At 40.1% G+C, this 26802-nt stretch overlaps 1 protein-coding gene across 1 annotated transcript in view; it reads right to left on the reverse strand.

The window, feature by feature from the left end:
- Positions 1-26802, reverse strand: part of adamts3 (ADAM metallopeptidase with thrombospondin type 1 motif, 3) — a gene marked incomplete at its 3' end in the record, with an annotated part of 147069 nt that overhangs the window by 64932 nt on the left and 55335 nt on the right. The window contains exons 5-7 of the mRNA XM_083912903.1: positions 17174-17376; positions 6526-6609; positions 4241-4397 (exon numbers count right to left, since the gene is read on the reverse strand). Coding sequence (XP_083769029.1) covers positions 4241-4397; positions 6526-6609; positions 17174-17376 — 444 coding nt within the window. The remainder of the gene's footprint in view (positions 1-4240; positions 4398-6525; positions 6610-17173; positions 17377-26802) is intronic.

Raw genomic sequence — 26802 nt, forward strand, 5'->3', positions numbered from 1 at the left:
AAACATTATTTTGCTTGTTTGTATTCATTTGTATTAATATTGAAATTTGTAATAATAACATAATGCTTGCTTTCTCTTTTTTCTTTATTCTTTCCTTAAAATAAACAAATAAATAAATATATATATATATATATATATATATATATATATATATATATATATATATATATATATATATATATATATAAACAAGCCCACTGTGCAGAGTGTGACTTCAGGCAATATTAGATATTGGGATATTAGGTTGAATGGTTTTAATCCTGTCTGTAACATGTTTTGATGCAGCTTTTAACTCTGTTCAATTACTGAACTATCCTGCAGGGAACAGCGCACTGAAATATAGTGTCTGCTGGCTCTTTCAAAGTGCTTGAGTCACTAGCTGATCTTCTAGCTGTCACCTATACTTCAATTCTCCCGTGCACAGCGTGAAAGAGATGCATTGCTTGCTTCACATCAAAATAGGAACACTGACCTTTTCTATCTGTGCTGGGCCTAATGGGAAAAAAAATAACTCGAGGATCCTTTCATTTCTTCTCTATCTCTCTGCAGTTTTATTCATATGAGGCGATAGTGACGTGAAGATGAAAAAGATAAAAGGTTTTGTCTGTATAGAAAGTATAGTATCACAATACACTACAACTTTACAGTAGGCATGCACTGATTATTAATGATGCACACAACTTCAGCTTGTGTCCCTGAAATGACATGGTTGAAAGTATCTAAGCATAAAATCATTTTACTTGAAGATTTCCATTTTCTTACTTACTTCTACTATGCTACATTTCAAAGGCAGATAGTGTACTTTTACTATATTTATTTGGATTATTAAATGTAATTCAGATAAAATATATAAAGTAGTTAAGAAACAAATGGGCTGAGTAACTACTTTTACACAAGATCCCAGTACCTCTTCCACCTCTGCTGAAACGGTTCAGTGTGTTTCTGATGGGATGAACACAATGTCCTCAGCTTTCAGAAATAAATAGACTAAAAGAAAATCCTGTAATTCAAAATATCGCCATAAAGATGTCCAAGCATTTCTCTAGGACTAGACACGGTAAAGGGATATCTACCTGGGTATGAATTACAGTTGTTCCGATAACATATCAGAAATATCTCAGATACTGCTTAATGCTGGTACTGGCAAGTCTATGAAACGGCAGCTACTAAGTAATTAAGCCCCGAAGAAAATCAACTACTTTAAAGTATTTTATTTATGTTCTATTTATGTTATGGCTGGCAGTCAACCTACATGATAAAAGACAGGTCTATGGCATTCATTCTCTGCATGTATTTGCCCATACAGGATACGTAGTATACAGCTGTTAAAAACAGTGATATATTTAATTTAATACTCTGCGACCCTTCCCATGTCCTGTTTTCACAATATGAGATGCTACTATCAGGGTTCAGCACTGCAGACCAAACAGATTTAAAAACTCTTTTTTCCCAATTTCAATCAGTATTCTTAACAAACAACATAAATAAAACATAAATAAAAGGTATAAACATGGGCTGCACAACATGCTTATTTTTTGTATTATTCTTATCTTTATGTTAACTTATGCATTTACATTTTGACTCTACCCATCTATGTTTTCTGTTCAGTGGCAGCTGCTGGTCCATTAAAGGAGGGGAAGCTAATTTTTCCGGCCTACATCATAAATGTGTTTGTTTATTTATATGTAAATTCTACCCTTCGTTTCTTTTCAATAAAATGATCTGTGACCTTGTCGTACCAACTAGACGTCTTTTCCAGGGACTTGAACAGTGTTCTCTCAATGGCAGCAGAGCTAGGACGCTTAAACGGCCTTGGCCCAGCTGGAGCTGCTGCGCCATGCTGCTGTGAAGTGTCACCGCCTGTGAGTATGAGTGTGAGTGACGGGGGAGAAGCTCCACAGCTACCGCTGCTCGTTGGGGAAAGAAACCGCAGAGTGAAAGAACAGAGTCGCCAAACACAACGCTAGTCCTTTTTAACAAAGACACAGTCGCTGGGGATCGGTAAATTCTCCGGATCAGTTCAGAACGGCATGAAAAAATTATTCTTCAAGATCGCTGATTCACTAATTTAGCTGTCAATCAAAAAAGGATTCCGCCTCAGACAGCTCATCCAATCATCATGCAGAAGCCGAGCGTCAGAGCCTACCCACTGTCCCATAGACCCCCAGAGACGCTGAGCGTCAGATGGGTGGGACAAAGCCCAGCATTTATCCAATGAGTGTCTAGTTCGCCTGCAATGGAACAACCCGCTCTACGCTTCCCCATTGAAGTCAGTAGAAGCTGAGCGACCGACTGTGTAAAGAGCTGTGGTGCTGTGGGGATGAATGAGAAGGAAGTTGCGCCGGTTACCTGTGATGAGTAGCTGATTCTGAACAAAAGATGAAGGCTTTCTAGTGCGTATTTAGTCAATGAAATGTACACACAGCAGTACATATTTCACCATTTAAAAACTTTTTTTTTTTGCTGACATTTTAGGGGAAGCTGAGCTTCCCTTGCAGTCTTAGAGCAATTGCCACTGCGGGCAATTCAAGTTCTTGTGCCAATCGGGCCCCCCTGTGTCGTAATGTCAATGTTTCCTATTTATTATGTAATGTGTTCTCTGTCATGTCTTAGTTGATGTATGTTTAACACTGGGTTATGCTCTGATGAGTCCAAGACAAGTATATTCTATTGTATTCTAATTTATAATAACACAATGGTATCAGATTGTTCCTTTTTATGGATCCTTTTTTAAAGATCTACTACATGTCTACAAGGTGAAGTGTGAAGATTCGTGCCTGTGAACAGTGCTCGTCTACTGGTCCTTAGACGGCAAAATATGTCCATGTGTACAAGAAAACAGAACAAAATATAACAATGACAGGATATAATAATAACCCTCTGAATCTGAATCTGAACCTGCACGGACATTGGTTCATTGGTTCATACTGCCAGATGTGCGCCAGCCTCCTTTGGCCTCCATGTACCTTTTGCTCTCATTTCCATGACAACCACGTCTGAAAATCTGCTTTACTTTAGTGGCACTGAAGGACAATTCAGCTTCAAAATAAAATTGGTTTCAAATAAAAGTTCCAGTTCAGCCAGTCCTGAAGGAGATGCTGCAACGTCTCACTGTCCAGGTACAAAGAGACATTGTATAACAGGTCACTTTAGCCTCAGTTGCATCACACTGACTGTACACTATGTTGCTATCTCCATTTCATGTCTGACACTATCCAATTAAAATTGGACCCTACTTGTAGCGTCATGAACTCAAAGGAGCTTATTTATTGGACACAATTTTAACAAACTGTCATCTCACAAGTTTAGAGAAACTGTTGTTTTGATGTCAAAAACTTTAACAGCATTTGCAAACAAACCTGATGGAAGTGACAAAAAAGGTGGGACTGATGAAACCTAATGGGCTGGTTATATGGGATGTTAGTGTACAATGTATAAGACATACTGATTAAATAAACCTGTGGAGTTAAGAAAGTTTCAGTCCGTGATTGAAATCCATCAGCCTCTTGACAGACAGACTAAAAAGTGAGTGTGTGACATTGAAAGAGGAAAAAGGGGGGAATTGGAAGATAAGCCAAAGCATAAAATGTTTGCTTCCATTTGATAAACACATCTGGGAAAAAAAAGCATAAAGTGAGTTAAATGGGCCTTTCAATAGCGCAGGTTTCGAATAGTTAGTTGCTTTTATTGTTTCAGTTTGGCTGCTATGGAGGAAATAAGAAGTGGGGCGAGCAAAGTAAATTACCTTGAGCCTCCAGCTTTCTCAGGTCTGCGTTTACAAGGATACAAAAAATGAAGGAAAGGTAACAAACTATGAAGCCCCAAGAGAGCATTAGTGGTGTATCCCATGGTCACTCTATTTGCACTTAACATTGGTGATAAAGAAGCTTTTTGATTGTTAGTGCTCTTCTCATTAAAAATGCCTTCTGCTTTTACCTTGAGCAACTGCAGCATGCTAAATGCTTATAAAATGTAACAAATAAGAATCTAGATGGAAGTCCCAAAGAAGAGATGCAGAACACCCCCAAAACTTTCTTGCAAACAATTTTGCATCATGACCATTAATGTCAGAATAAAACAAAGAATCAATCCTAATTAACATACTGCCAGACAGAAGACTTTGGACTCCTGTAACTGATCTCCTGACCTCCCGCAACTGTATTAACCATCAACTATTTTAACCACACAGAGCAACCACACATTCTCATTAGCTTGCCAGCGTGTCCTCCGGGGGCCTTACCCTGCATCCCTGTGGGGCCGAAGCCTTGGCGAGTGAGGAAGATTGCGTGGTCGTGGTGCTCAGCGTGATCAAGGTCACCTTTCTGCTGCACAAACGCCCAGCGGCACACATTCTCCAGGCTTCGGGATGGGTTGCCTCTTTCAATGAGGCTGATGGACTGACAGGACAGAGAGAGAAAGAGAGAAATGTTTACCACTGGAGCCTGACTATGTAAATTTACATGTTAGTATTTTGCCAGCAAAACTGCATCGTCGTCCTTATGCAACATTACAGTAAAACCACATTCAGTCAACACGTGTCACAATTATGTTACTATCAATGCTTTTGTTCTTATGATGTTAAATCGTGTTACATAATTGCTTCAGAGACGTGGTTATTTCAGCCTAATGGAGCATGCTAGTGACACCCAAAGTCAATTACTGATGTAGCAGAGGTGCTAAATAGTGCACAACATGTGTGCAGATTGCAGGGTCAGCCACTCTCGCCTCACACATACTGTAAAAATGCTTTACGTAAGATGCTATCTACTTATTATCATCCTGGAGCCAATTGTTTAATCAGTGTATGCACTGAATGCTACTCATACTGTGTTACATAAGCTTTTATTAATAGCACACAAGGGACTTTTAGAGCACAAGAGCATTTAAAAAAGATTAAAAATGAATTTGAGTATTAAGCATTGGCTGTTTATTGCTCTGCAGAAGTGTTAGTTCCGTTTTTGTGATCTTCATGGATGAAATTTAGACTTTGAACAAAACTGAGGAGGAAGGGTTTATCACTCGTGTTTTCTCTCTGTTTGTTGTAGCAACAGGTGAGGATGGGCTGATGCTTCACCTCAGGGTCAGAGCTTTTGTTGTGTTGTGCACAGACTTTAAACATGTGGAGGTGGGCAGGGGGGGCTACCCCAAAACAGTGTCAGGAAGTGCAATAAGTTACTTTTTACCCCTTTAAAAAGTAATAGAATCATTTAACTAATTACCTGGTATCAAAGGTAATTAGTTAATTTACTGGTTATATTACTAAATTAGTTTTTTAATTGATGTACAACCTTTTTAGACAGCTCCTTTTAGAACCTGGTCCACTTAATTGGAACAATAACAAAAACCTTACAGGAGGAGTAGACAATCAGACATAGTGCAGACAAACACTGCAGCACTCAATCCCCACAGGATACAGTATACACCTATATTTATAGCTTACATACTGTATATATTCATAACAGTCTCTCTTGACTTTTCAACGTATGTTTCTTTGCATATTCACTCATATTTTTTCTGGTTTACACAACATAAAATGTGGCATAATACAGAAGCTCCCTTACAAGCTCACTCTACCCCTCATCTCCCAACCATTAGTTTGAAATTCTGACAACTGGCAGCTGCAAAAAGGGCATCTTTGCTATCTAGTACCCCAGCAAAATCGGTCTGTATAATACTGACAATACTTCCTGCACTTGAAAGTATGCCCCCTATGTCCCTCTCCATCTGTCATCCTCAAGCCTTCGTTTAGATTTAGATTTACACGTCATCAGTTAAGACCTGCCTAGGATAAAAATAAGTTGTGTTCTGGTAACGCAGCTTCACTTGGATTAGTATCTGTTACATAATGACTGTTTTGGAAAGTGTAATCCTTTACACTACTTGTTACAGAGTAACTGCCCAATACACCACACCATAAATACTCTGCTTTCTTCATGCTATCTCTTTGCAAGAGCTTTTGGACCATTTTTGCCAATGTTTAGAGTGATTTGTGATGATAGAGTCAGTATCTATACCTATAACCTCCAAAATGATCAATCAATTAATCGATTCACAGAAAATGGATTGCCAACGGTTTTGCTTATTGACTAACCCTGCCTAATTATGAATACTGTTGCAGACCTGAGACCTATGTGTGGCTCTGTTCTTTACTAGGCTTTAGACTTGCTTTAAAACCTTCAGTGATACGTTTTTTTTGGTGTGCACGTTGGATAACACTTTAAAAAATCAGTGACTAACTTTTCCTGGACGAGTCATCAAATGTCATTCTCAAATTGCTCGAATGCAATCACTAGTTGCAGCCCTGTTATAAAGACTGATACTTCAGTTTCTTTGTGACGTGAGAAAGTCAGCGCAGAGTGAAGGGAGCATTTTTCTGTCTCTCAGCTCAGTTCAATCTTCTCCTACACACCAATCATCTTGCACTCTAGGAGACAAATGTTCCTATGACTATCATTTTCTCTCCTTTTGTTTCTCTTTCTGCTGCTTTCCAAAAACAAAACCACAGAAACGGACTGTGACACTCACCTTGGCGTACCCCAGCATGATCATCCTCACCAGCACCACGTTGATGTGGACTCCCAGCGACTCATCGTGGTAAATCTCATTCACCTGAGAAGCAGGGGAAAGACATAATCAATCAAAGGTCAAAAGCACACACAGAGAGCATTTCTTTAAAGCATCTAACTCATTGACACACGACCCCCCCCCCCCCCCCCCCCCATTCCAGTTAATTCTGGGCTTCCACTTTCCTATCATCAGAGGAAGTAAGCGAGAGAAACAAACCATTCTTTACAAAACACTGCATGAATAACTGTAATCACAGACCTGTGCAACTACTCTTTAGTGGCTTTTTAAAGGACGCAGTGAATGCAGCAAGGAGGAGGATCCTATAATTATCTTCTCAAGACATAATCGCCATACCAGTAAAGTCTACTAGTAAGTAAGAAAAAGTCTTGATTAGCATCTAAAAAAAGGGGGTTTTGGTTTGATATGCATATTTGTGTGTGTGTATATATGTGTGTGTGTGCATGTGCGTATTTGTGTGTGTGTGTGTGTGTATACAGTAGGGATTACTGAGGTTATTGACGGAAGAAATATCAGGGTTTTCACAATTATGAATGAGGAAAATATTCTTAAACACTATGGAAAGAAAAAGACAAGGATTTGTTTGGTCCGATCCTGCACATAAAACACATCAGTCTACTTTATATTGAAAATAGAGAGTTCTGCACGTACATCCAGGTTACTACTCTCGGCTTTGTTTGAACTGTTTGGGTCGAGCTTAGTAACGATATTCACTAGTTAAGGTTTGTTTTGTTTTCACAGGACAACAATGCAGGGATCAGGACAACATAGATACCGTACCATCTACAATTATTACGGTAATGTTACAGCCTCACAGATAATTGTGCCTTCAAAGTGAGAAAAAAGCCTCAGCTACATTGAGGAAAGGAGACAGAAAGAGCAAGAAAGAAGCATGTTGGCCAGCAAGGGACTCCACAGACAGCCAGATTAACATTTCCCATCTGCTTCAATCTGAGGGAAAAAGTAAAGTCAGCTTCTTATTCAAGCTGTAGCCCTGTTGTCATTGTGCTGTATCACACCTCATGTATTATTATCTTCCACAGACCTGTTGTTTGTTTTTAATCAGCCAGAGGGATCAAATTTCCCCTTCAGAGATCAGCATCGCTCACTGTGTCTGTGCTTTCTGGGACATATTAAACACATTCATGGACTTTCTGTTTAAATGACTCCATGTGCATGTTCACTTATCTACCTGAAGATGCACATAATATGGGCCTATCTTCATGTTTTATTATATTATATTTGATATGATTATGAGCAATGATGATTCTGCAGGGAGAACACACTCAAACACATGCATGAGAACTATATCGGCAGATAAATGGTGACATGTGGCAGGATGTCAAGGCCACCACGTACAACTGCATTAACGTGTTTGGACATCACTAGTTACTATTTTAGTAATCAGCTGGTAGCAAAGCAGCAGATGGATAAGGTAATGATGGTGAGGCATGAATGAACAGCAGAGCTCCCTTAAGTCATTTCACAAGACTGTGAATAATTTTATATTATATAATAATCATAATCATGATAATTCTATCCATACACAGTGAGCATAATGTGGACATTAGTTCTATATATTTAGGTAGCCAGCAGTGGATAGAAACTGAAGACTTGAATAGAATGGAGAATGTAACAAATGAATACTTTGATATTTTAGGAAATAATAATAATATCACGGCATATAACTCTCTGTGAACGTGTAAATTGTATTCCTAACACTTCTGCTTGTGTGCAAAAAAAACCCAACAACATACAAGATAGGAGTTACTAAGGCAGCTGTAGGCAATAGCCAGCTCTAGTAGATTTAACTCAGAAGCTATTGGTAGATTGGTAGACCCATACAGGGTTTTACTCTGCAAAGAACATCTATGAGAAGAACATCCTGACAGGTGTCTGCGTGTTGCCTTTCTGCCAACAGCGGGGTCTCTCCCTCTCCTCTTGCACCTTGCACACACAGATGGTGATCGGTAGGTGTGGGAGTTCAGTTGTAGTGAGTTTCTATGGTCCAGTTGAGGCTCTCACTCTACAACATTTTCTGGATTGGAGAGCAAGTGGTGCACTATTTTATAATCAGAACCAGAAATGATCATAGTTCTCCTGCCATTTAAATGTTTTGTTGAGGATTTTTAATTGGATCTAATTCAGTCAAGTTGTCTCTCTCCCTTTATAATTTATATGTATTTCACTTTTTTATTTCAAATAAATGATGTCAACATGGCCAGTTTGTGAAGATTTTTCTTTTATGATCTCTCTCTCGCTGCAACAGACACAACCACTACGCTTTATGTAAATTAATGCAAATTTACAGTATATGCAAGCTAGTGTATGAAGTCATTTGCAACTCTAGAAACCCAGGGAAAACACTGCTACTGAATACACAGACACAAGAGTGATATTGATCTTTTCATCTTACTCTCCGAAAGAAAAAGGCTTTTGATTTAATTTAGAATTTTGTCCCTGTAATCATATCATACTGCAGTATATTGTAAACTGAGATTGAAATGTCTGTCATGACAACTGGAAACAAGGACCACATGCATTTTATTGACAGCTGACCTTTAACAGGCTTGGCTTGATGTGTGTGTGTTCCTCCATCATCCCAACATTATCACTGCTGTTTTGTCACTAACTCATTGACCATACAGTAAGCACCAAATGAATCAATGAACAAATCAACATCTGATCCAGCATTCAGACACTGTTCATGACAAGCCCTAATTAGCAACCGAGTGCATTTGGACTGAAGCGACAGGCGGCGTCACAGTGGTTCTCATTTTCTTGGGGCCAGTGATTTCTCACTGAGTTTATCTGCTTCATTACACAATGTTTCAGTGTTATCCACACAGAGTAGAGAAGGTGGACAAAAAATATTCCATCAGCATACACACAGAATGCTAAAATGTCCTCAGAGCACCATTATCAACTTCTTGGGGTAACACGTGACTGGAGGAGCAGGGCAACTTACTCCAGATGCCATTACTTGCTGCTTTTTGACTGTGTGAAGCAACAATCTAGCAGAATGTGATCTGTGACGCAGATGGATGCTTTATTTTGAAAACATAAATACTGCTGATCCACACAACACATACTGGCAGAGCAGCTTTGCTCCCCCAACATTAGCTGCACTGCAAGCTTAAATGACACCATTTGTTATCCTTCTCCCACGTGCTGATCTGCTCGCTTTCAATGGTTGGTCATAGGGATGTTTACGCTATCACAGCAACTTCTTAACAGCTTTTTCCAAACAGTTACACTATAGGACTCATTAACTCTTACTGTGTGTCTTAAGCCTCACATTTGATTTACCTCACGTTCACTGGTCCCTAGCTCAAAATGGCCACAATAAATCTCTTTGAAGCGAAGCGGGAGATTGACTGTTGCATCGATCAATGCCACTAATTTGATTGCTTTCTGTGTAATCTGTTCAAGAACCACAACATTTTTTTGTTGTCCTCTCAAGTGCTGTCTTTTTTCTGTCTAAACTGATGCATTTATCTGAACTGATTAAGATGTTAATAAGACATTAATGCAATAGTGCACAAAGAGCAGGATGCACATGGTTTACATGTCAGCCAAGTTGTATGATATGATGAATAATGATCTCAAATTAATTTACATTTTTCAATAATAATTCAGTGTTTTTCACAGCTACATCGGCAGCATCAAGTTTTATCTCCTATCTTTTCTGCCCATGGAACACACAGGGATTACAGTCAGAAACAGAGACATGTGTCTGCATGTGTGTCAGTACTAATGTGCTCCAAAACAGGCATCTGTTAAAAGACCTTACAACCCAAAGGAAAGTTCATAAATAAACCATTTTCCCAGTTTGGTATTGAAGAACATGACTGGCCTGCAGAGAGCCATGATGACCTTGTCGAACCAGAAGAGTTGAGGCTGATATCGCAGCAAAGCAATACAAATATGATGTTCAGGTGTCCATATAGTTGTGTCTACCACCACCTCGCTGCTTTGTTTACCTGCTGTAATAAGGATATTTTGAAGTTGACCTGGGTCTACAATAGAAGGTATGAAACACTTTATCATGCAGTTGTGTGTAGTGTTTGGCTTAAGGCAATACTGCGTTAAGTCACCTTTGCAGTGATATTTGAGCCTGCAGTAAGACATGGCGTTGAACTGAACTCCATTATAGAGAAGAAATATTTGAAAAACCTCTTTTCAATGCAGTATATTGCGGTCTAATACAAAATACAACCTAAAAATTACCACATAGAATAAATACTGTTCTAAAAGTGAAAAAAAAGGGAAAATCGTAAAGCTGCTATTTGTTACAGCTGTTAAATTAAACAGCACGGGTATATCTCAGCATTTATTTAAATAAGTAAATAGTAAATGTTTTGCAGTACCCAAATGTCACCAACAGATGTCCTTAAAAAGCATGCCTTATGTTTATTGTCTTAAGAGACATTAGTGAAACTAAGTAATGAAAAAGACATTTCTTAATTTATTTGAATTTCGATGTCCTTGGATTTAGTGGAGTTTGTTTTGGGAAAATTTCACACAACTGAACTCATATAAGTACACTTTTTGTGAACATTTCTGATTCTGATTGCAAAAAAGCTGATGATCGTCGTGACAAAAAAAAAAGCCTCTAATATCTTGACACGTTGATGTTGGTTAGAGGTGTGTTTCTGGAGACGACGGGCTACTGGGCAGGAAGGAATTTGTCATCAGAGTGTTTTATGTTGAGTAAATCAATGCATCACAACTGCTTCTGTCTGAGGCTTTCATGAGAAATGTATGGCACATATGAAGCCGTTATTGATCTTTGATAGCCTGAGAGAGAAAACTGATGCCCCGGGGAAAGCAATTTCATTCCCCATTGTGTCTTTTTATGTGTACACCAAAGACTGTAAAAGAACCATCAGCAGCAGGCATAATCTGTACTTGAGTCTCTATTAAAATAAAAAACATCTGACAATAGACATGGTGTGAGAATTTTGAGTCACAACTCCTAAAGAGTGTGATTGATACCATACCACTAATATGTGAACATCGCAGAACTGAATGCAACGTGCATTTAACTTAACTGGATTGCAGCGTACAGAAGAATGGACCGAGCAGTCATGCATGTAATGTGAGAGAGAGAGAAAATAAAACAGAGAGTGTCTGCGCCGGGAGCTGTGATCACTGAATCTGTTTAGACAAATTGTCTCAAACACGCACGGGCGCACACACACACACACACACACACACACACACACACACACACACACACACACACACACACACACACACACACACACACACACACACACACACACACACACACCCAACAGAAAGGATTGAGCTGTGGAGGCTCTGCTTTGATGAGCAGGACAAATCAAACAAAAGGAGAGAGAAGAAAAGCAAAGAAGAGATGTGAAAAGAGAAGATGATTTAAAATTACGGGAGGGTGAGATGAAAGGATCGGAGGATATGAAGGGAAAAGAGTGGGTAACGATGAGAAGAAGAGGCGAAAAAAGAAAAAGACAAGAAGAGAGAAGTGAGACAGGAAAAGAGAAAGAAAACATGAAAAAAGGAGGAAAGATGACAGAAGGGAAATGAAGAGAAGACAAAATGCAAACTGAAAAAGTGGAGATTAGAGGTTTCGAGGTGAGGAGAATGTAAAGAAGGACAGAAGGGAACAGGAGAGGAAAGAAGAGGAGACGAGAACAAAAAGGAAAAAGAAAATATGAGACGAGAAGAGGAGAAAATGATGGCTAAAAGAGAGGTGAGAAGAGGAGAGGGGAGGGGAGGGGAAGAAGGTATTGAAAGGGAAGAGAAGCCAATAGAAAAAGTTAAAGGAGGAGGGAGGAAGAAGGGTGGTATTTTGCATTAATTTCGAACTTTTCTAGTCAGCAACCACTTAACAGGCTTTACAACACAAGCCTGCACATTTACTCATTCACACACTGCTGCCGGAGGACACCATGCACTGTGCCACATGCTCATAAGGAACGATACACATTCACATCCCGATGTCACAGCCACAGGGAATCATTTGGGGTTAAGTATCTTCCCCAAGAACACACTGACATGTAGACAGTGTGGATCGAGCCACGGACCTTCTGATAAGTGGACGAACGCTCTAGCTCCTGTCAACCAAGACGGGGATAAGAGAAGAGAGGTGATAACAGAAGAAGAGGATTGAAAGGAAGAGGAGACAAGGACGGAAGGATAATGACAGGTGAGAAGAGGATAGGAGAGGAGCAGAGAGGAAAGGGAGACTAGAAGGGTAGGATAGGAAAGGAGGAGAGGAAAGAATTGGGACTGGAAAGGGTAGAAGGAAGGAAGAGAAGAGAGGAGAGGTGAAGTCTGCAGGTCTGACTGTATTGAGAGAGAGAACCAGAGAGGGGGACAGATAGAGGCAGGCAGAGATCCCGATAATCAGACACAGCAGACTGGGACAGGACACTGTTGTCAATCACAGTAATTAGTGTTCAGAAGAAGCCTGAGCTGTCTCCAGTCGAAGCCAGCTGGGACCTCTGCTGGAAAACACCATGAATAACCTCCTAATATCATCACTGCCAGCCACTGCAACAAGTGTCTGTGTGTGTGTGTGTGTGTGTGTGTGTGTGTGTGTGTGTGTGTGTGTGTGTGTGTGTGTGTGTGTGTGTGTGTGTGTGTGTGTGTGTGTGTGTGTGTGTGAGAGAGAGAGAGAGGGGGAGAGAGAGATATACACACTGAACAACATTGCTGGATATATGTATATACCCGCATATGTATGTATAGAAATAAAAGAGCAGAGCGACCAATGGTCAATTAGGATGAAATTAAGTTTGAAAATAGAAAATAATTGTTGAAAAGTAATGTTTATCAAAACAATACTAATGGTAAATCAAAAACTATGGAGATGAGATGGAGATGAACATCAAACTACTGACTTCACATTTTAAAATGCTATCTCATAATTGTGATTTAGCATTACATTGTCATAACTTTGCATAAGTAAGATTTTTTCTTTTTTTACCTAACTGAACATCCATTCATTTTTATCTTTTTCTGGCAGAAATGTAAGTATTTACATTGGCTGCCACCAACAAACAAATTGGGTGAAATCAGTCCAGTTTGCAGCGTCTGAGCCAGAAAGCATCCATCCAGCCAGTGTACCTCACCTGGATAGTGGCGAGAGCCAGTCAGGGTCCAGTTTTGTGATTTAAATAATTCATTTCAGCTTTAAACTAAAGTGCATTTCCAAATAGACAATATACAATTATTATGTTCAATAAAACAATCCTGATCCCCACATTCTCAGAACAACACAGACAAAAGATAAAGGTCTGTGAAGGAAGTGTGTAAACAAATTATGCAATCAGTGCTTTTTGAACATATGCATTTAAACAGATTATCTTTTGCAGTGCTGTCTAGCTGAAAAGGATGTTCAAAATCTGGGACTTTAAATTCACAGGAAATGCATGACCAGTAATCAGGAATACTGCCAGTTCTCAGATTGTGGTGCTGAAGCTGCAACACACTCTATATCACTCTGATAAAATCAATGGCAGCATAATCGTGTACATGTTGGCTCATATATCTCCTGCAAACACACAGAAGTGTCATCCAATGCAAATCATAACTCGCTTGTCAACAATTAACTTTGTTTGTTTGATTTCGTCAGTCAGCTGCTTTCATGTTTTAAGTATAATTCCTCTCCCACACAAAATGTCATCAGCGGTATGGAGAAACATTTTCCGACACCCATCAGGATTTGTGCGTGTATATATGTATGTGCGGCACACAATCATCTTCCAGCCATCCCTGGTCCCTCAGGGAGGCTTTGATCATCAGCAGACTTGTTGCTACGGAACAGCAGCTTCCCCCAGAAAGCTTGAAAACAGTGGGGTGAAAGTATTCTGTTGGCTTCTCCATCCGCATTAAAATGACTCATTACAGGCCTCGCCTTGCAGCCAGCAAATGGTCGCACATATGGCCAATTTCTGCACCACTGGAGAGGCTTTTTTGTGGCCCCTTTGAGAACTTGATGAGTAACACTGCACTTCCTATCTGCCTTCTGAGGCAAATGACCATCTGACAGCGTGGTCAAATGCCAACAGAGAGCCAGGCATCTTGATTAAACGACCCTGTTGAGGTGCAACTACATCAAAGACAGATGCACACAGAAGGTGGGATAACCCCTGCATGGAATTTAATTGCTAAGTTCTTTGTGTTTAAGGGCTAGTACTGGCATGGACAACAGAGCAAATTCCACACGGATGCATTAGACTTTCTCCCAGCTGTGTGTGGTGTCTATGATCCTCCGAGATCGATATAACAACGACCAACAGCACAAGACCCACAAGAGAAAGGCTGTTGTTAACGCTGGCGGCTCATATTTTCAGATCATGAGCAGTTACAGTCAGTATTTGTTATGTCAGATTAGAGGGTAGCGTAACCTCCTCTGTATTATTTCTGGCCCTGGGAACAGAGTGATTACAAATACTGACTCAGTTCTCAGAAGACTTGGGGAGAAACAACGGAGAATTGAGAAACTGAAGTTTAGATGCTGTTTTATGTTGAAAACTTGAATCCAACACGACCTAAAAACTCCCTGCCTCCTCTTTAAATAAAGATTGATGCATTTTTCATTTTGGCTACTTAATTGTTAAAAGAACAGGTTTCTGTCTACCTCAGTGAAGAGAGCATTGTTCTCTCCTCCTCTCCTTCTCACACTGTTCTAAACTCTATCCCTTCCTGAGAGAAATATTAGGCTGAATGTTCTGCTTCCCTCGACAACCTCTAACTGATTATATATTGCTTGCTGTTCAGTGCAGAACAAGTAGCATACACTGTACAGCTGCTGCTAAAAACAGAGATGTGAGTATTTAAAGTAAAAATGTGTTGCAAAATCAACACTATTGTATAAAGGAGACTGAGAAATACAAAATGATAGTCCATGGGCAAGAAAAATGGCTGTGACTAAATCAGGCATGGCCTAAGGAAAGAAACTGTTTCAGACAGCAGTGATTACAACTATACAATAAAAAACATGTGACGAGTGTTGGTGAAAATCATGGATATGGAAGAAATCAAGTTAGTACTTGAGTCCGGACTCAGTCTCAGGTCCTTTTTTGCACCTGTCTTGGTCTCGTTCCCTGTTGAACTTAGTCTTGTCTTTCACTCGGATATTGAAAACTGGTCGAGTTGTTCCTTACGCCTGATTCAGGATCAGTTGTACAGAACGTTGCCTAAATTCTCTGTATTATTTAGTTTGATGTAAGAAGATAAATCAGTCTCATTTATAGATCCATCCTAACTCCATAATCACTATATTAGCATTGGGAAGACAATATTACTTATTATTATGGTACTGAACAGCACTGGACTCAGTCTTTAAGAAGAAGAAGAAGGTGCAGTCTTGACTTGGACTTGACTGGACCTGGTCTTGAATTCGTCTTGGACTCGACTGGACCTGGTTTTGGACTTGATTCGGTTGGACTTGACTACAGTCCTGATGTGCTGGTGTACTTTCATGGGAGCTGTATTTCTTTCTATATAAACAAAATAATGGGTGTCTAATCATGTAAATACGGATATAATCTTTTTCAGAAAGACTGATGAAAGAAATGTTTAAGGAGAAAAGGTAGGGGGACAGATGCCAGACAGTGCTGTCTGGATCTCCATAGTATTTATCCGTGCAAGCTTATACTTTGATATCAATACAGGCTACCACCTAATAAAGTCAGGCTCAGGCTTAAATTGCATTAAACTGCAATAGGCAGTGGCAGCTGAGGGGGGGGGGGATTGTGTGTCAATATAATGTACATAGACAAAGTTCATAGTGTCCCATAGTTTTAAGATTATGATTGACAGAATTGTGTTACTGACCTGAACATAATAAAACATACTTTGTTTTCTTTTTGATAGAAATTAGAATTTTCAATGGGGATCTCCTTTTGTTTCTATGTTTTTCTTTTTCTTTTCAGAAAGGTGCTTTCGGTCATTTGCATCAGTATTTAACCAGGCCCGATCTGTTCCTTTGATTCAGAAAAGGAGGAAAGGATAGTTCCTGAGCATCACAACACGCAAGTTAGCTGTGAAGTTTTTACAAACCTCTGTTTAAGCGATCGTATTCTTTTGCTCTCTCACTGGATGTCTGGTCAACTGTAGCATCGTGCTGATGCGGTCCAAGTTTATCTGATAGTGATCTTCTCTTAAACATATTCGGTTTGAGAGATTTGTTAAGAACACCGGTCGGCTGGATGTGTTGGTCTCTCCCACCACAAATCTTGTTTTCGGTTTGCGGTCATGTATTTGCTGTCAACCAAAAACACTACGGGCGAGATTTGGGGAGAGATTAGGGGTGATAAAGATAATCACCCCGAGGTCGCGTGTATTCTACCCATAGACGATAGAAGAGATGGGCGCTCTGCATAACGCCCTAAATCTCGTCCGAGCACTGTAAATTTGAAAGACCAGCTTTCCTCGCCTTGCTATTTAGTTAATGTTACTGCAGAAAACACATTATATGCTACTCATTAAATTAAATCAAAAATTAGTTACTTGCCCTAGTGCCCTCGATGGGCCAAACGCCACTGGCAATATGAGTATTCAAACTAGTGACAAAAAAGTCTCAATGACTTACGATATTCATGAGAGTGAGGAGGTAATTCTGCACATGCTCCTTTCCGTGAAAGCGAACCACCGAGTCATCAACTCCCAGCAGGATTTCAATGTTGTAGTCGTCCTCCCCGGCATCTCTGCGGCGGCGGCGGCGGCGGCGTTGGGCAGTCTCATTGACCTGCTGGGCTACAGAGTCAAGGGTCCCAGGTATATCCAACTCTGGTTCTGTACGGGGATCAAAACACAGGAGAAAGAAGAAAATAAAAATTAAGTGTTTCAAGCGAGTTGTGACGTACTAATGTACACAGCTGATGTTTCTGACAAAACGTCCATTGATAATGAAGCCTTGGAATGCTTTGGCAGATAAACTCTGAAAACCCTCAAGACTCCATGGCTCACGATGTTGGAAATCTCCAAAGATAACAGCTCTGTGACACTGTAGTAACAAGCAGCTCACCCGTTTAAACCCTGGCTTTTAAAAACAGGCGATGCGATTCATTGCCAGTGACAGATTGAAAAAAAACAATCTGTTCTTATTTCAAGGCATTTTTTTTGACAATCTACAGATCATTTGATGTTTTAATAACAGAGAAATTAGTTCTGACTTCAAGTCTCTGTCTCCACTCGATATGGAAATGAAGTGATTTATCACACTTGACAGTATTCGGTTCCCCCCTTAATAAAGATATTCTTGATCTTGGTACTGAATCCGACCATGAAAAAGTGCTAATATGTCCCTTTTTGATGTAATGCACACCAGTACTTAACCTCCACTCTGATACTGCTTAGCTTTACACTCTTAAGGATAAGTCCGTCACTGCTGATATGAAATCCTTCATCTGTCCTATTGCTATAATCCTGACTCTGAGTGCTGATTAAGTGGCCACATATATGGCTTATTTTACACTCTCCCTTTACAGTAGGATGCAGTGGAGATTACATTTTCCATTGACGACTAAAAAGTGCTGATTCTTTGGGCTCATGAGCAGCTTCATTGGTCATAAAAGCAGCCAGTTGCAAGTTGAAATCCTAATGGAGAGCATCTTGGCATGTGAATGAATCAGAGATCGTTTTTGCTTCGCCGGAGCTGCAGGCCAACTGTAAGGCTGTAATTACGACCTCTGTTTGTTTTGTTTGGTCTCACCCACAGTGGAAATTGCATTTTTTTTCTTTGTTAAATTTTATATTTGGTTCATTTTGATCTTATTTGATGTCAGCTCCAATTTAAATGAAGAGTCTAAACCTTCAGTGCACTCATGGACAAACTTATAATATACAGTTTAACAAACTGAAACTCTTAATTGACCGAATCACTGCCATTTGAATCGTGTTAATGTTTCCATCAGAAAAGCGAAGGACTCTAATTTTCTATTAGCTTTTTTATAAGCACGAAAAAAAAAACTATGTGTGTTTGCAGGCTTTTAGCCTTGTATTTCCCTTTGTGTACACATTATCAGCACTTGATGAAGGTCATATTTATGATTAGATTATTATTATTATTATTATTTATTATTATACAGTAAGCATTATATATCTATAGGCTGACAGCTAAAATGTTTGACTAATGCAATGATATATGTTTGCATTGCAGCTTGGTGCAAATTGTTCCCAGTTGGTAGAAAGTTTTTCCAGGGTAAATCATTTTTCAAACTCCTTGGCCGTTTGTGTGAAGGGGCCCCCTTTTGTATTTGTGACGATCACATCTTCATTCTTAATATGGTGAGGGAGGTTATCTGTCATTTGAAAAAGTTAATAAACCTCTGCTTGTAGCCTGCCAGTGAGACATTACAGGCCTTAAACAAAAAAATGGGTTCATGTAGGTTCAAGCAGCCCATTTACAAACAAACCAGGGTCGGTAAACAAAGGTCACATGGACTCACAAGTAGCTTGTGTATTAAAGAGATTTCGCTAACTCTCGTCCTGCCGAGTTGCGGAGTTTGGCAGCGGTGCGAGTCAAAACAAATCTCCTTCCAGTGCTGTTTAATGGAACACACCTTCTCTGGTCTGCAAGCCAGTTTAGATCATATGGAGAACCAGAGGAATATAAGCATCTATTTATAACCACGGTGCAACACTCTTGAAAGAAGGTAAAGACATTTTCAGGTGTCCCAGTACAGTTTTTCGGGCGTTATCTGAAATTATCTTGCAAACCACCCAGAGTATAATTAATGTAAAAGACTGAACTATATGATCCCACTTAAACCTCATTAGAATGAATGTGTGTACCTGCGGAAAGGTAAGGGAGAGAACTATGAACTTCCCCTGAATAAATAAATTATTAAGGCAAAAAATAATTCACAGTTCCAATATTTCATCCACATTGGGTGAGGATTCTGTGCTGGCAAATACTTGGAAATCTCAAGCCATAAATAAAAGCCCAGGCCATTTTTCATTTTTCCAGGGATGCTTAGGGCCGCAGACAGGGCCAGTGATTGAGTGGAGAGGGAGCTAAAATAAATAGGAAGAAATGGCAGCCACCTCAGCTGTGGCCCGGCTCCTACAGTGTTGGGATTGTGGAGTGCATTCCTCCTCGCCGCTGCTCCCGTCATGACACAGGCATTCTTGTGCAGTGGGCCAGCCCCCCCCAGTCCCCCCACCCCCGAGTAAACAGGCTTTCTAAGGTCCCTACTTCAAACGCACAGGACTTCCCCTCAGCAGCGCTCCTTAAGACCACTAGTGTGCTTCAGTCAGCGGCAAACCCCCCCTTTCCTCCCTCCTCCTCCGCCTTGCCCCACCCAGGCCCACAGCCCAGTCCCATGGGAGCCCCACCGTGCAGCAGCAGCCACGGATATGGGAGAGGCCCCCAGCCAGCGCCTGCCCACACGTGGCACCGTGCAGCAAGGTGGCAACGAGGCCAGCCAGGGCCGCCGCCGCAGACTAAAAATGGCACAGAGGTAGGCGACAGGCAACCCGCCATCAGCCTAGAGTGGAAATCTACTGTGTCTGCTGGGACACCATTAATATCCACACCCCACCTTCAGACACTCACACTCCCGCAACCCCATTAAGAGAAATGACAAAGATTTATTGCCAGAATGACATGAATGGAAAAAATAAGGGGATTTGCATTTGTTGTTCAGATTATAATGCATTACCATAAAGTGCAAAGCTTCTCTGAGGACGTACATCTATATATTTCTAATCATGATAATAGAGGAGTGGATGTGCTTTAATCTTGGAAAAGTGCCTAACAATTATCCAGTGTATACAGCGACAATAAGCAGCAATATAACATTTAAATACAAGCTTTATCCTACATCTGTTTCTGCTGTGTAGCGCGGGCTGCAGGATTGGCCTACATACTATACCTTGCATATGAAGTGATACAGAAATGCACATTGAAACTGCAGGAAATCTCTTTGACCTGAATGGAATTTGTCTCCTGTGGCAAAATTAGTAAAAGGTTAAACTAAAAAAGTGGGACAAACAGAGCGAGGGAGGGAGCTGGATGCTCCTTCTGCAGTTGTATTGTGTTCATACATGATTAGAAGCTTCCCAGTTGAAACTACAATACCAGACATTTTTAATGACTGGGGATATGAATGAGATTTACTCATACTCATTTACTTTTCTGTTTTGAGTTATCATTATGAAGTTAATGTTGATTGCACAATTTAATGACTGTATATGTAGAATAATGTCACCATTCATATTGGTTCCATAGATGCCTCGCTTTCACTTTGCAATTATGTCTGCCGCCGGTTACAAACTCCCAGGAAAAAGACAACTCTCTTTAAGAAACATAGGAAGGAACTTAGGAAGGTAATAAAGGGGAGCTGACAATTTGTCTGTTTTCACTTAAATGTTCAAAGGACACTTTAAACTGCAGGTTATGCCTGACGAGCTGATGAGGCTCTCACAGGAGGGGATTCAAAGATCTGAAGAAGATTCAAGTGAAGTCAGTAGAAATACTGCTCCCTGTCATGAACTCTAGAAAGACAATCAGGCATTTATCATGCACTGCTCTTGCAGAAGGAGGCGATTCATACTGCCACATAAGCAGGTGCAAGCCACACAGCTCCATTTTCACACAGTAAGATGCAAACTGAAAATGGGCTCAGAGCGTAATCAAACCGACTGAAGACAGGATCAAAGGTGCCAGGAGAGCAGGTTAGAACATCAACCTTACTGTGGCAATCTCAAAGTAGTCCTGTTAATGAAACGGGACACAAAACATGTCCCCAAAGCATCTGATTAGATGTCAGGTGCCTCAGGCAACAACTAGTAGTGAAAACAATTAATTTTAAAGCACATTTGATGCAATCTTGATTTGACTGTCTTTTTCTTATCTTTACTAAATTTATAACACATTGTGTCCTTGTTCCGATTCCTTTACTTAAAGATTAAACATGACAATAAGCTTTAGTTGTTATTATTTATAAACTGCTGATAAACAATACAATTTGTATAGGGGCAAGTAAAAACGTTGAACTCTGAATTGTTTACTGTCGTTCGAGCAAGTGAGCTGCTAGGTTTATTGGCCCAACGTGGCATTTTACTTGCATAACGCTGCATCTTTTCATCTGAAAACTACCAAATTGGTGCCGACTGGATGGTCACAATGGTGCTTGCCAGAAAAGAAGCTGTAATGGTTTGGATTGGTCCAAAGTATCAGACATTAGTTTGCATGATAACTTCCAAGTGTATCATGTTGCTTCATTGCCGCTGTAACAACATCATGTTCCCTGTCCTTTTATACATTCAACAATTTTAAAAACCCAATTTAAACACAATCTCCATGAAAACACACTCCATCAATTAACCATTGGGAGTTAACATTCGTGTCTGCTTGGTCAGCTTTAACACCGGGACAATATGGTTCCCTTGTTTTTATCATTGAAGCAGTGTGTGGTGATTGTTTGAAGGGCAGGGCATATTGCTGCTCATGAGTTTCTTTACTAGCCCTATTTCTATACATGAAACAGCAAATGGTCCGGGCTAATGTCCTCTATAATTTAAAAAAAAGTCCACAAATATTTCGTGGATGACGTATCATTTTACAGAAAAAATGTTTGCTTTATGTTGCTGCACAATTTCATTCTAGGCTTAAATATGGCGTTTGGTATGAGTCAGGGAACAAGGGCTGATATCAGGTGTAAAAGAATTTCACCATAAGTAGGTCTTGCTTTATCATTATGGCACTATGGTGCTTCCAGGACAAAGAAATGGTAAATGTTTTCACCACTCAAGGTGCTGTTACTACACATGTCGCATTCACACACTGATGGCAAAGGCTACCTGCCCATCATCTAATTTAATCTAATCCTTCAAACCACATTCACACAGCCGACACTAATACTGGATGTATTGTGTCAACACAGCCGGGGATTGAATCACCGATCTTCCGAATACAGTACGACCCGCTACCTCAGCTGCCAAGGTGTTCTAAAGGCCGCAATTTACTTCCTGTCATGTAAGGGGATTTTTGAATTCATAGGGCACATAAAACCTGGGATAATTACACTGGATTTTATGACCGAGGCAATATTGTTTAGCCCTTTTCTTCCCTCCGTCTCCACAGAGTTGAAAATGAGCGGAGACAGCAGCAACAACAGCAACCTAATTGCCAGCTGCGCACCGCAACAGGAGAAAAGATGCTGGCCGAGGCGTTTCACATGGTGGAGAGACGCCATGCAGGTTTGTGGCTCTGTGTTCAAGTGTGTAGGAGATTTTAAAAGGTGCATTTGTGTCTACGTGCATTCTCTGTGGCCCACCTGGAGCTTCAGAAACCCTATTAACAGGCTCGTAGGGAGTTTTAAGCATAAAATTGAAGCCAACACTCCTGCTCCCACTGGGCCTTATATTAAAGCATTACTAATGATTTCTTACTCTAGCCTGCTTTACCTCAGAAAATAAAATCAGAATCTTTCAAATACTGGAACAGTAAAGAATCATTTATGATAGAAATGTTGATTGAAAAGAAATGATTTTACTCACATTAACCATGAAGAAAGCTGCACCTTACCAGGTAAATGGAAATCAACTGTAATGTGTTACTGATTTGTAATCAAAGTATAAAGGTTTGCGGCACAATACAGACACAAAGCGTATCTTAATTCCACGCGTTTGTGTTTGTAACAGTGTCATAAATAACACTTAAAAATAAAATAAAAATTTAAAAAATTACTACACAAAACCCAAACAAGAAAGAGGAGCAGGATGTAATATTTATTGCAGCATCTTTTTTTTTACCACCAGGCTGCATGCTAATGTGAAAGGCATACTGAAAAGCCCACAGAGAACTACCAGCTGCAATATTCCTCATACCTCTTTGGAGTTTCATCACATACCTCAATTGTGGGGTTTTACAGCACTCACTGCTACTAGATATTTCCCTCCAGATATGTTAAAAAAAAACAGAGCTAAAAGTTTAGTGTATTTTGGATTCACATTTAACAAGTTGTCAAAAGCACTTCTCTAAAGGATTGCTAATGTTGCTCTGTGTCTGCTGTCTGTAAATAGGCATTATTATTATTATTATTATTATTATTATTATTATTATTATTATTAGACTATTTGCATACCCCCAAAGCAATTTCAGTCAAAAACAACTGGACTTGGTTATTTGTCTAGGAAGACGTTTCACCTCTCATCTGACCAGGCTGGGACTGGACCAACTATCTGGTGTGGAGATCCAGGTAAGTAAACTCTCACAAGGCCGATGATGTCACTGGAACCCTTTGTGCTCCAAGTGCCAACGACCATCGTTAGATTTACAGTTATTGGTGGGATGTAGGTTTCGACTTTGTTAGAGCTCTATTGAGTCTTAACGACAGCCTTTGGAGCCACAGGAGGCCATTTGTGAACATTTGTTCTTTGAGGTTAGATTGTTGAATCTCCTGGGAAGGGATGAAAGGGCCGCATTGTAAATTGGAGATTGGTGGTGTCTCCGACCTCCTCCTCTGTTTAGCGATGGTTTCTCTACTTTGGCATAGATGGCTTCTTTTACTCCTCTTTCAAACCATCTGTCCTCTGTGTCCAGGATGTGGACATTGTTGTCATCAAAGGAGTGGGCTTTCTCCTTGAGGTGTAAATAGACAGCAGAGTCCAGGCCTGAGGAGTTAACTCTCCTGTGTTTTGTTTTTTTACACTGTGGAGCTCTTTGCATCCCTCGTTGCATTGAACAGCATAAACCAGATTGCTTTTGTGGGAGTGTGTTGTTCTGTCCTTGGGATGTACTAGTCTCTGTCTGAGTGTGTTACCGGGTTTGAAAAACATAGGGATGCAGTGTTTGTTCGTCCTGAGTTTCTCTGATACCCCAGCCACATACGGGACGACTATGTTGTTTCTATTGTTTTCTTTTTCCTTCTCTTTTGGTTTTCTTTCTGGAAGCAGCCGCCGTTTTCACAAGGGTCCAGCTGAGGTAACTGCAAGTTGTGAGGGCGCCTCTCAGGTGCTTGCGTTCTTCCCCTTGGGCCTGTGAGCTGGTCGGTACGTTATCAGCTCTATGTTGCAGGGTTCTGATAACCCCAAGCTTGTGTTCATGGGGAATAAAACAGTAAATATTGGTCTGTGTGAGTGGGTTTTCTGTATATCTCAATGTGGAGGCTCCTGTCCATCTCCATATGGATGTCACTAAGAAAGGCAAGCTGTTGTCCATGACTTCTTCTCTGGTGAACTTGATGTTTCTGTCCACAGAGTTTATATGTTTGGTAAAAGTTTGCACCTCTTTGGATTTGATTTTCACCCATGTGTCATCCACATATCTGAACCAATGACTTGTTGTTATTCCTTTGAAGGAGTTCAAAGCCTTCGCCTCTTTTTGCATACCCATTTACCATAACAACTTTTATGGCTGGTATGTCAATGTTGTTTGAGTTTACAGTTCTGATCCCAATACAATCAATAAATACTTTTTTAACTAACAAAAACACAACAAGCTGGACAGATACCTATCACCTTTAGTGTTCAAACTAGCCATAATAGCTGTTAGATGCCAGGCAAGATAGTTAGCAATTTAGAACTTTAAATTCGATCAAATGTCAGCACTGAAGGCACACATCTGCTAGTTATTGATGCATTGCGTGAGAAGATTCAGGAAGGGTGATTTTTATTCGTGGCTATGTAACAATGTTGACCTTTGTCACCACCATACATCAAATACAACCTGAACTTGTTGCCTTCATCTGGGTCATCCAATGTCCAATGACTCTGATGGAGGCCATGAGCTGAAAAGTGTTGGCTTTCAATAAAGTTGTCTTTTATACTACAAGTGCTTTAAGGCAAACTGACCTTGCAAAAGGAGGACAGCATGGGCAATAAAGAATGAAGTCCTAAGGCAATGGATAAGTGAAAGCAGTCCTCACATATAGTAGGCCAGAAAGAGTGTACACAAGACAACAAGAACATCCTCATGTTAAACTTGCAACACGCAGTGCCAGACTTTGTATTTCACCATTTAATGCAGATTATTGTCCCTTAGTTTTGCATCAGACTGTTTATCTGAGTCTCCAGCATGGAACTACAATCCTATCCAAAGCTAGGGGGGAAGGAAAACATAAATGAGAACCCATTAAAATTAAATTGTAGTCCCTCATTTCAATCTAACCACATGCATGAAGAGTCAACATCAAACTCCGTGTTTTTTCTGCAGCTGCTCTAGGGTCCTGCTGGAACAAAGTCTTTGGAGTCTTGCCAGTTTGGAAAGACAAATCTCATTTTAGTGTGAAAGTATCCACAGGAGTTAGTGGTCAGCAAGCACAACTGATAACATTTAAAAGTAATTTGACATCATGTTTATACTGGAACAAAACAGACCAAGGTGGCATCTGACAAATTGCCAATGTGCTTGGTTTGGAAGGAGAAATTTTGCATGCCTGAGAGCTGAAAAATAAACTCAAGGATGCTGATGGTCATAGAGACATCACACACATCTACAAATTGAGTTTCATGTGGAGCAAAAACCTTTTGGCAAAGAAAAATATCACATCATCACAGTGAGCTGGTACCCAGAAGAGAAGCCCTGTGGTGCACGGGGTATCTTTCTGAATTCTACATCGATTTTGATATGACATACTGAGAGACATCTCTGATACGGATATTTAAAAAGATTAACAGTCAGTCAGTCAGTCAGCTAATACATACAGTATAATCATTTTAGTAGTGATTTTAGTAATGTATTTGTATAATACTTGCTCAGAACATATTGATGAAAACCTTTGATTTTTATTGGTTGGCATTTAATGTTTCCCTCACCGGCAAGAAGATCTGTGATCTGGAAAGGGCGAGAGTAAGTTTAAACAGACTCTCCCATTTCCATATCAGGTCGATGAGAAAGATCCAAGTTACATCAGCGGATTAGATCAATGTATATCTCATTAAAATGACTAAGGATTAAATGCTGCATGTTCACACCAATGATCCTCAAACAACAATTACAAATAGGGATGGGCACAAGTAGTTAATTCCAAGATCGAAGGGTCGTATCAATTCCTCGAGGACCAATCGAGAACTCGTTATTCCAAATCTATTTTTTTGAAGGAATTATGATGCACAGTAATACAGCCTACCAAACACCTAATGCTTATTCTCAATCAAAACAGTGACAGTTACCCTTTAAGGATTTATTTTTCACAACCACACCTTACACAAACGTAATTAAATGTTGCCTGTTGGACTTCCACCACTCCAGAGGATTTTTCTGAGGACCAA

The sequence above is a fragment of the Echiichthys vipera genome (genome assembly GCF_963691815.1).
Source record: "Echiichthys vipera genome assembly, chromosome: 4".
NCBI lineage: Eukaryota > Metazoa > Chordata > Actinopteri > Perciformes > Trachinidae > Echiichthys > Echiichthys vipera.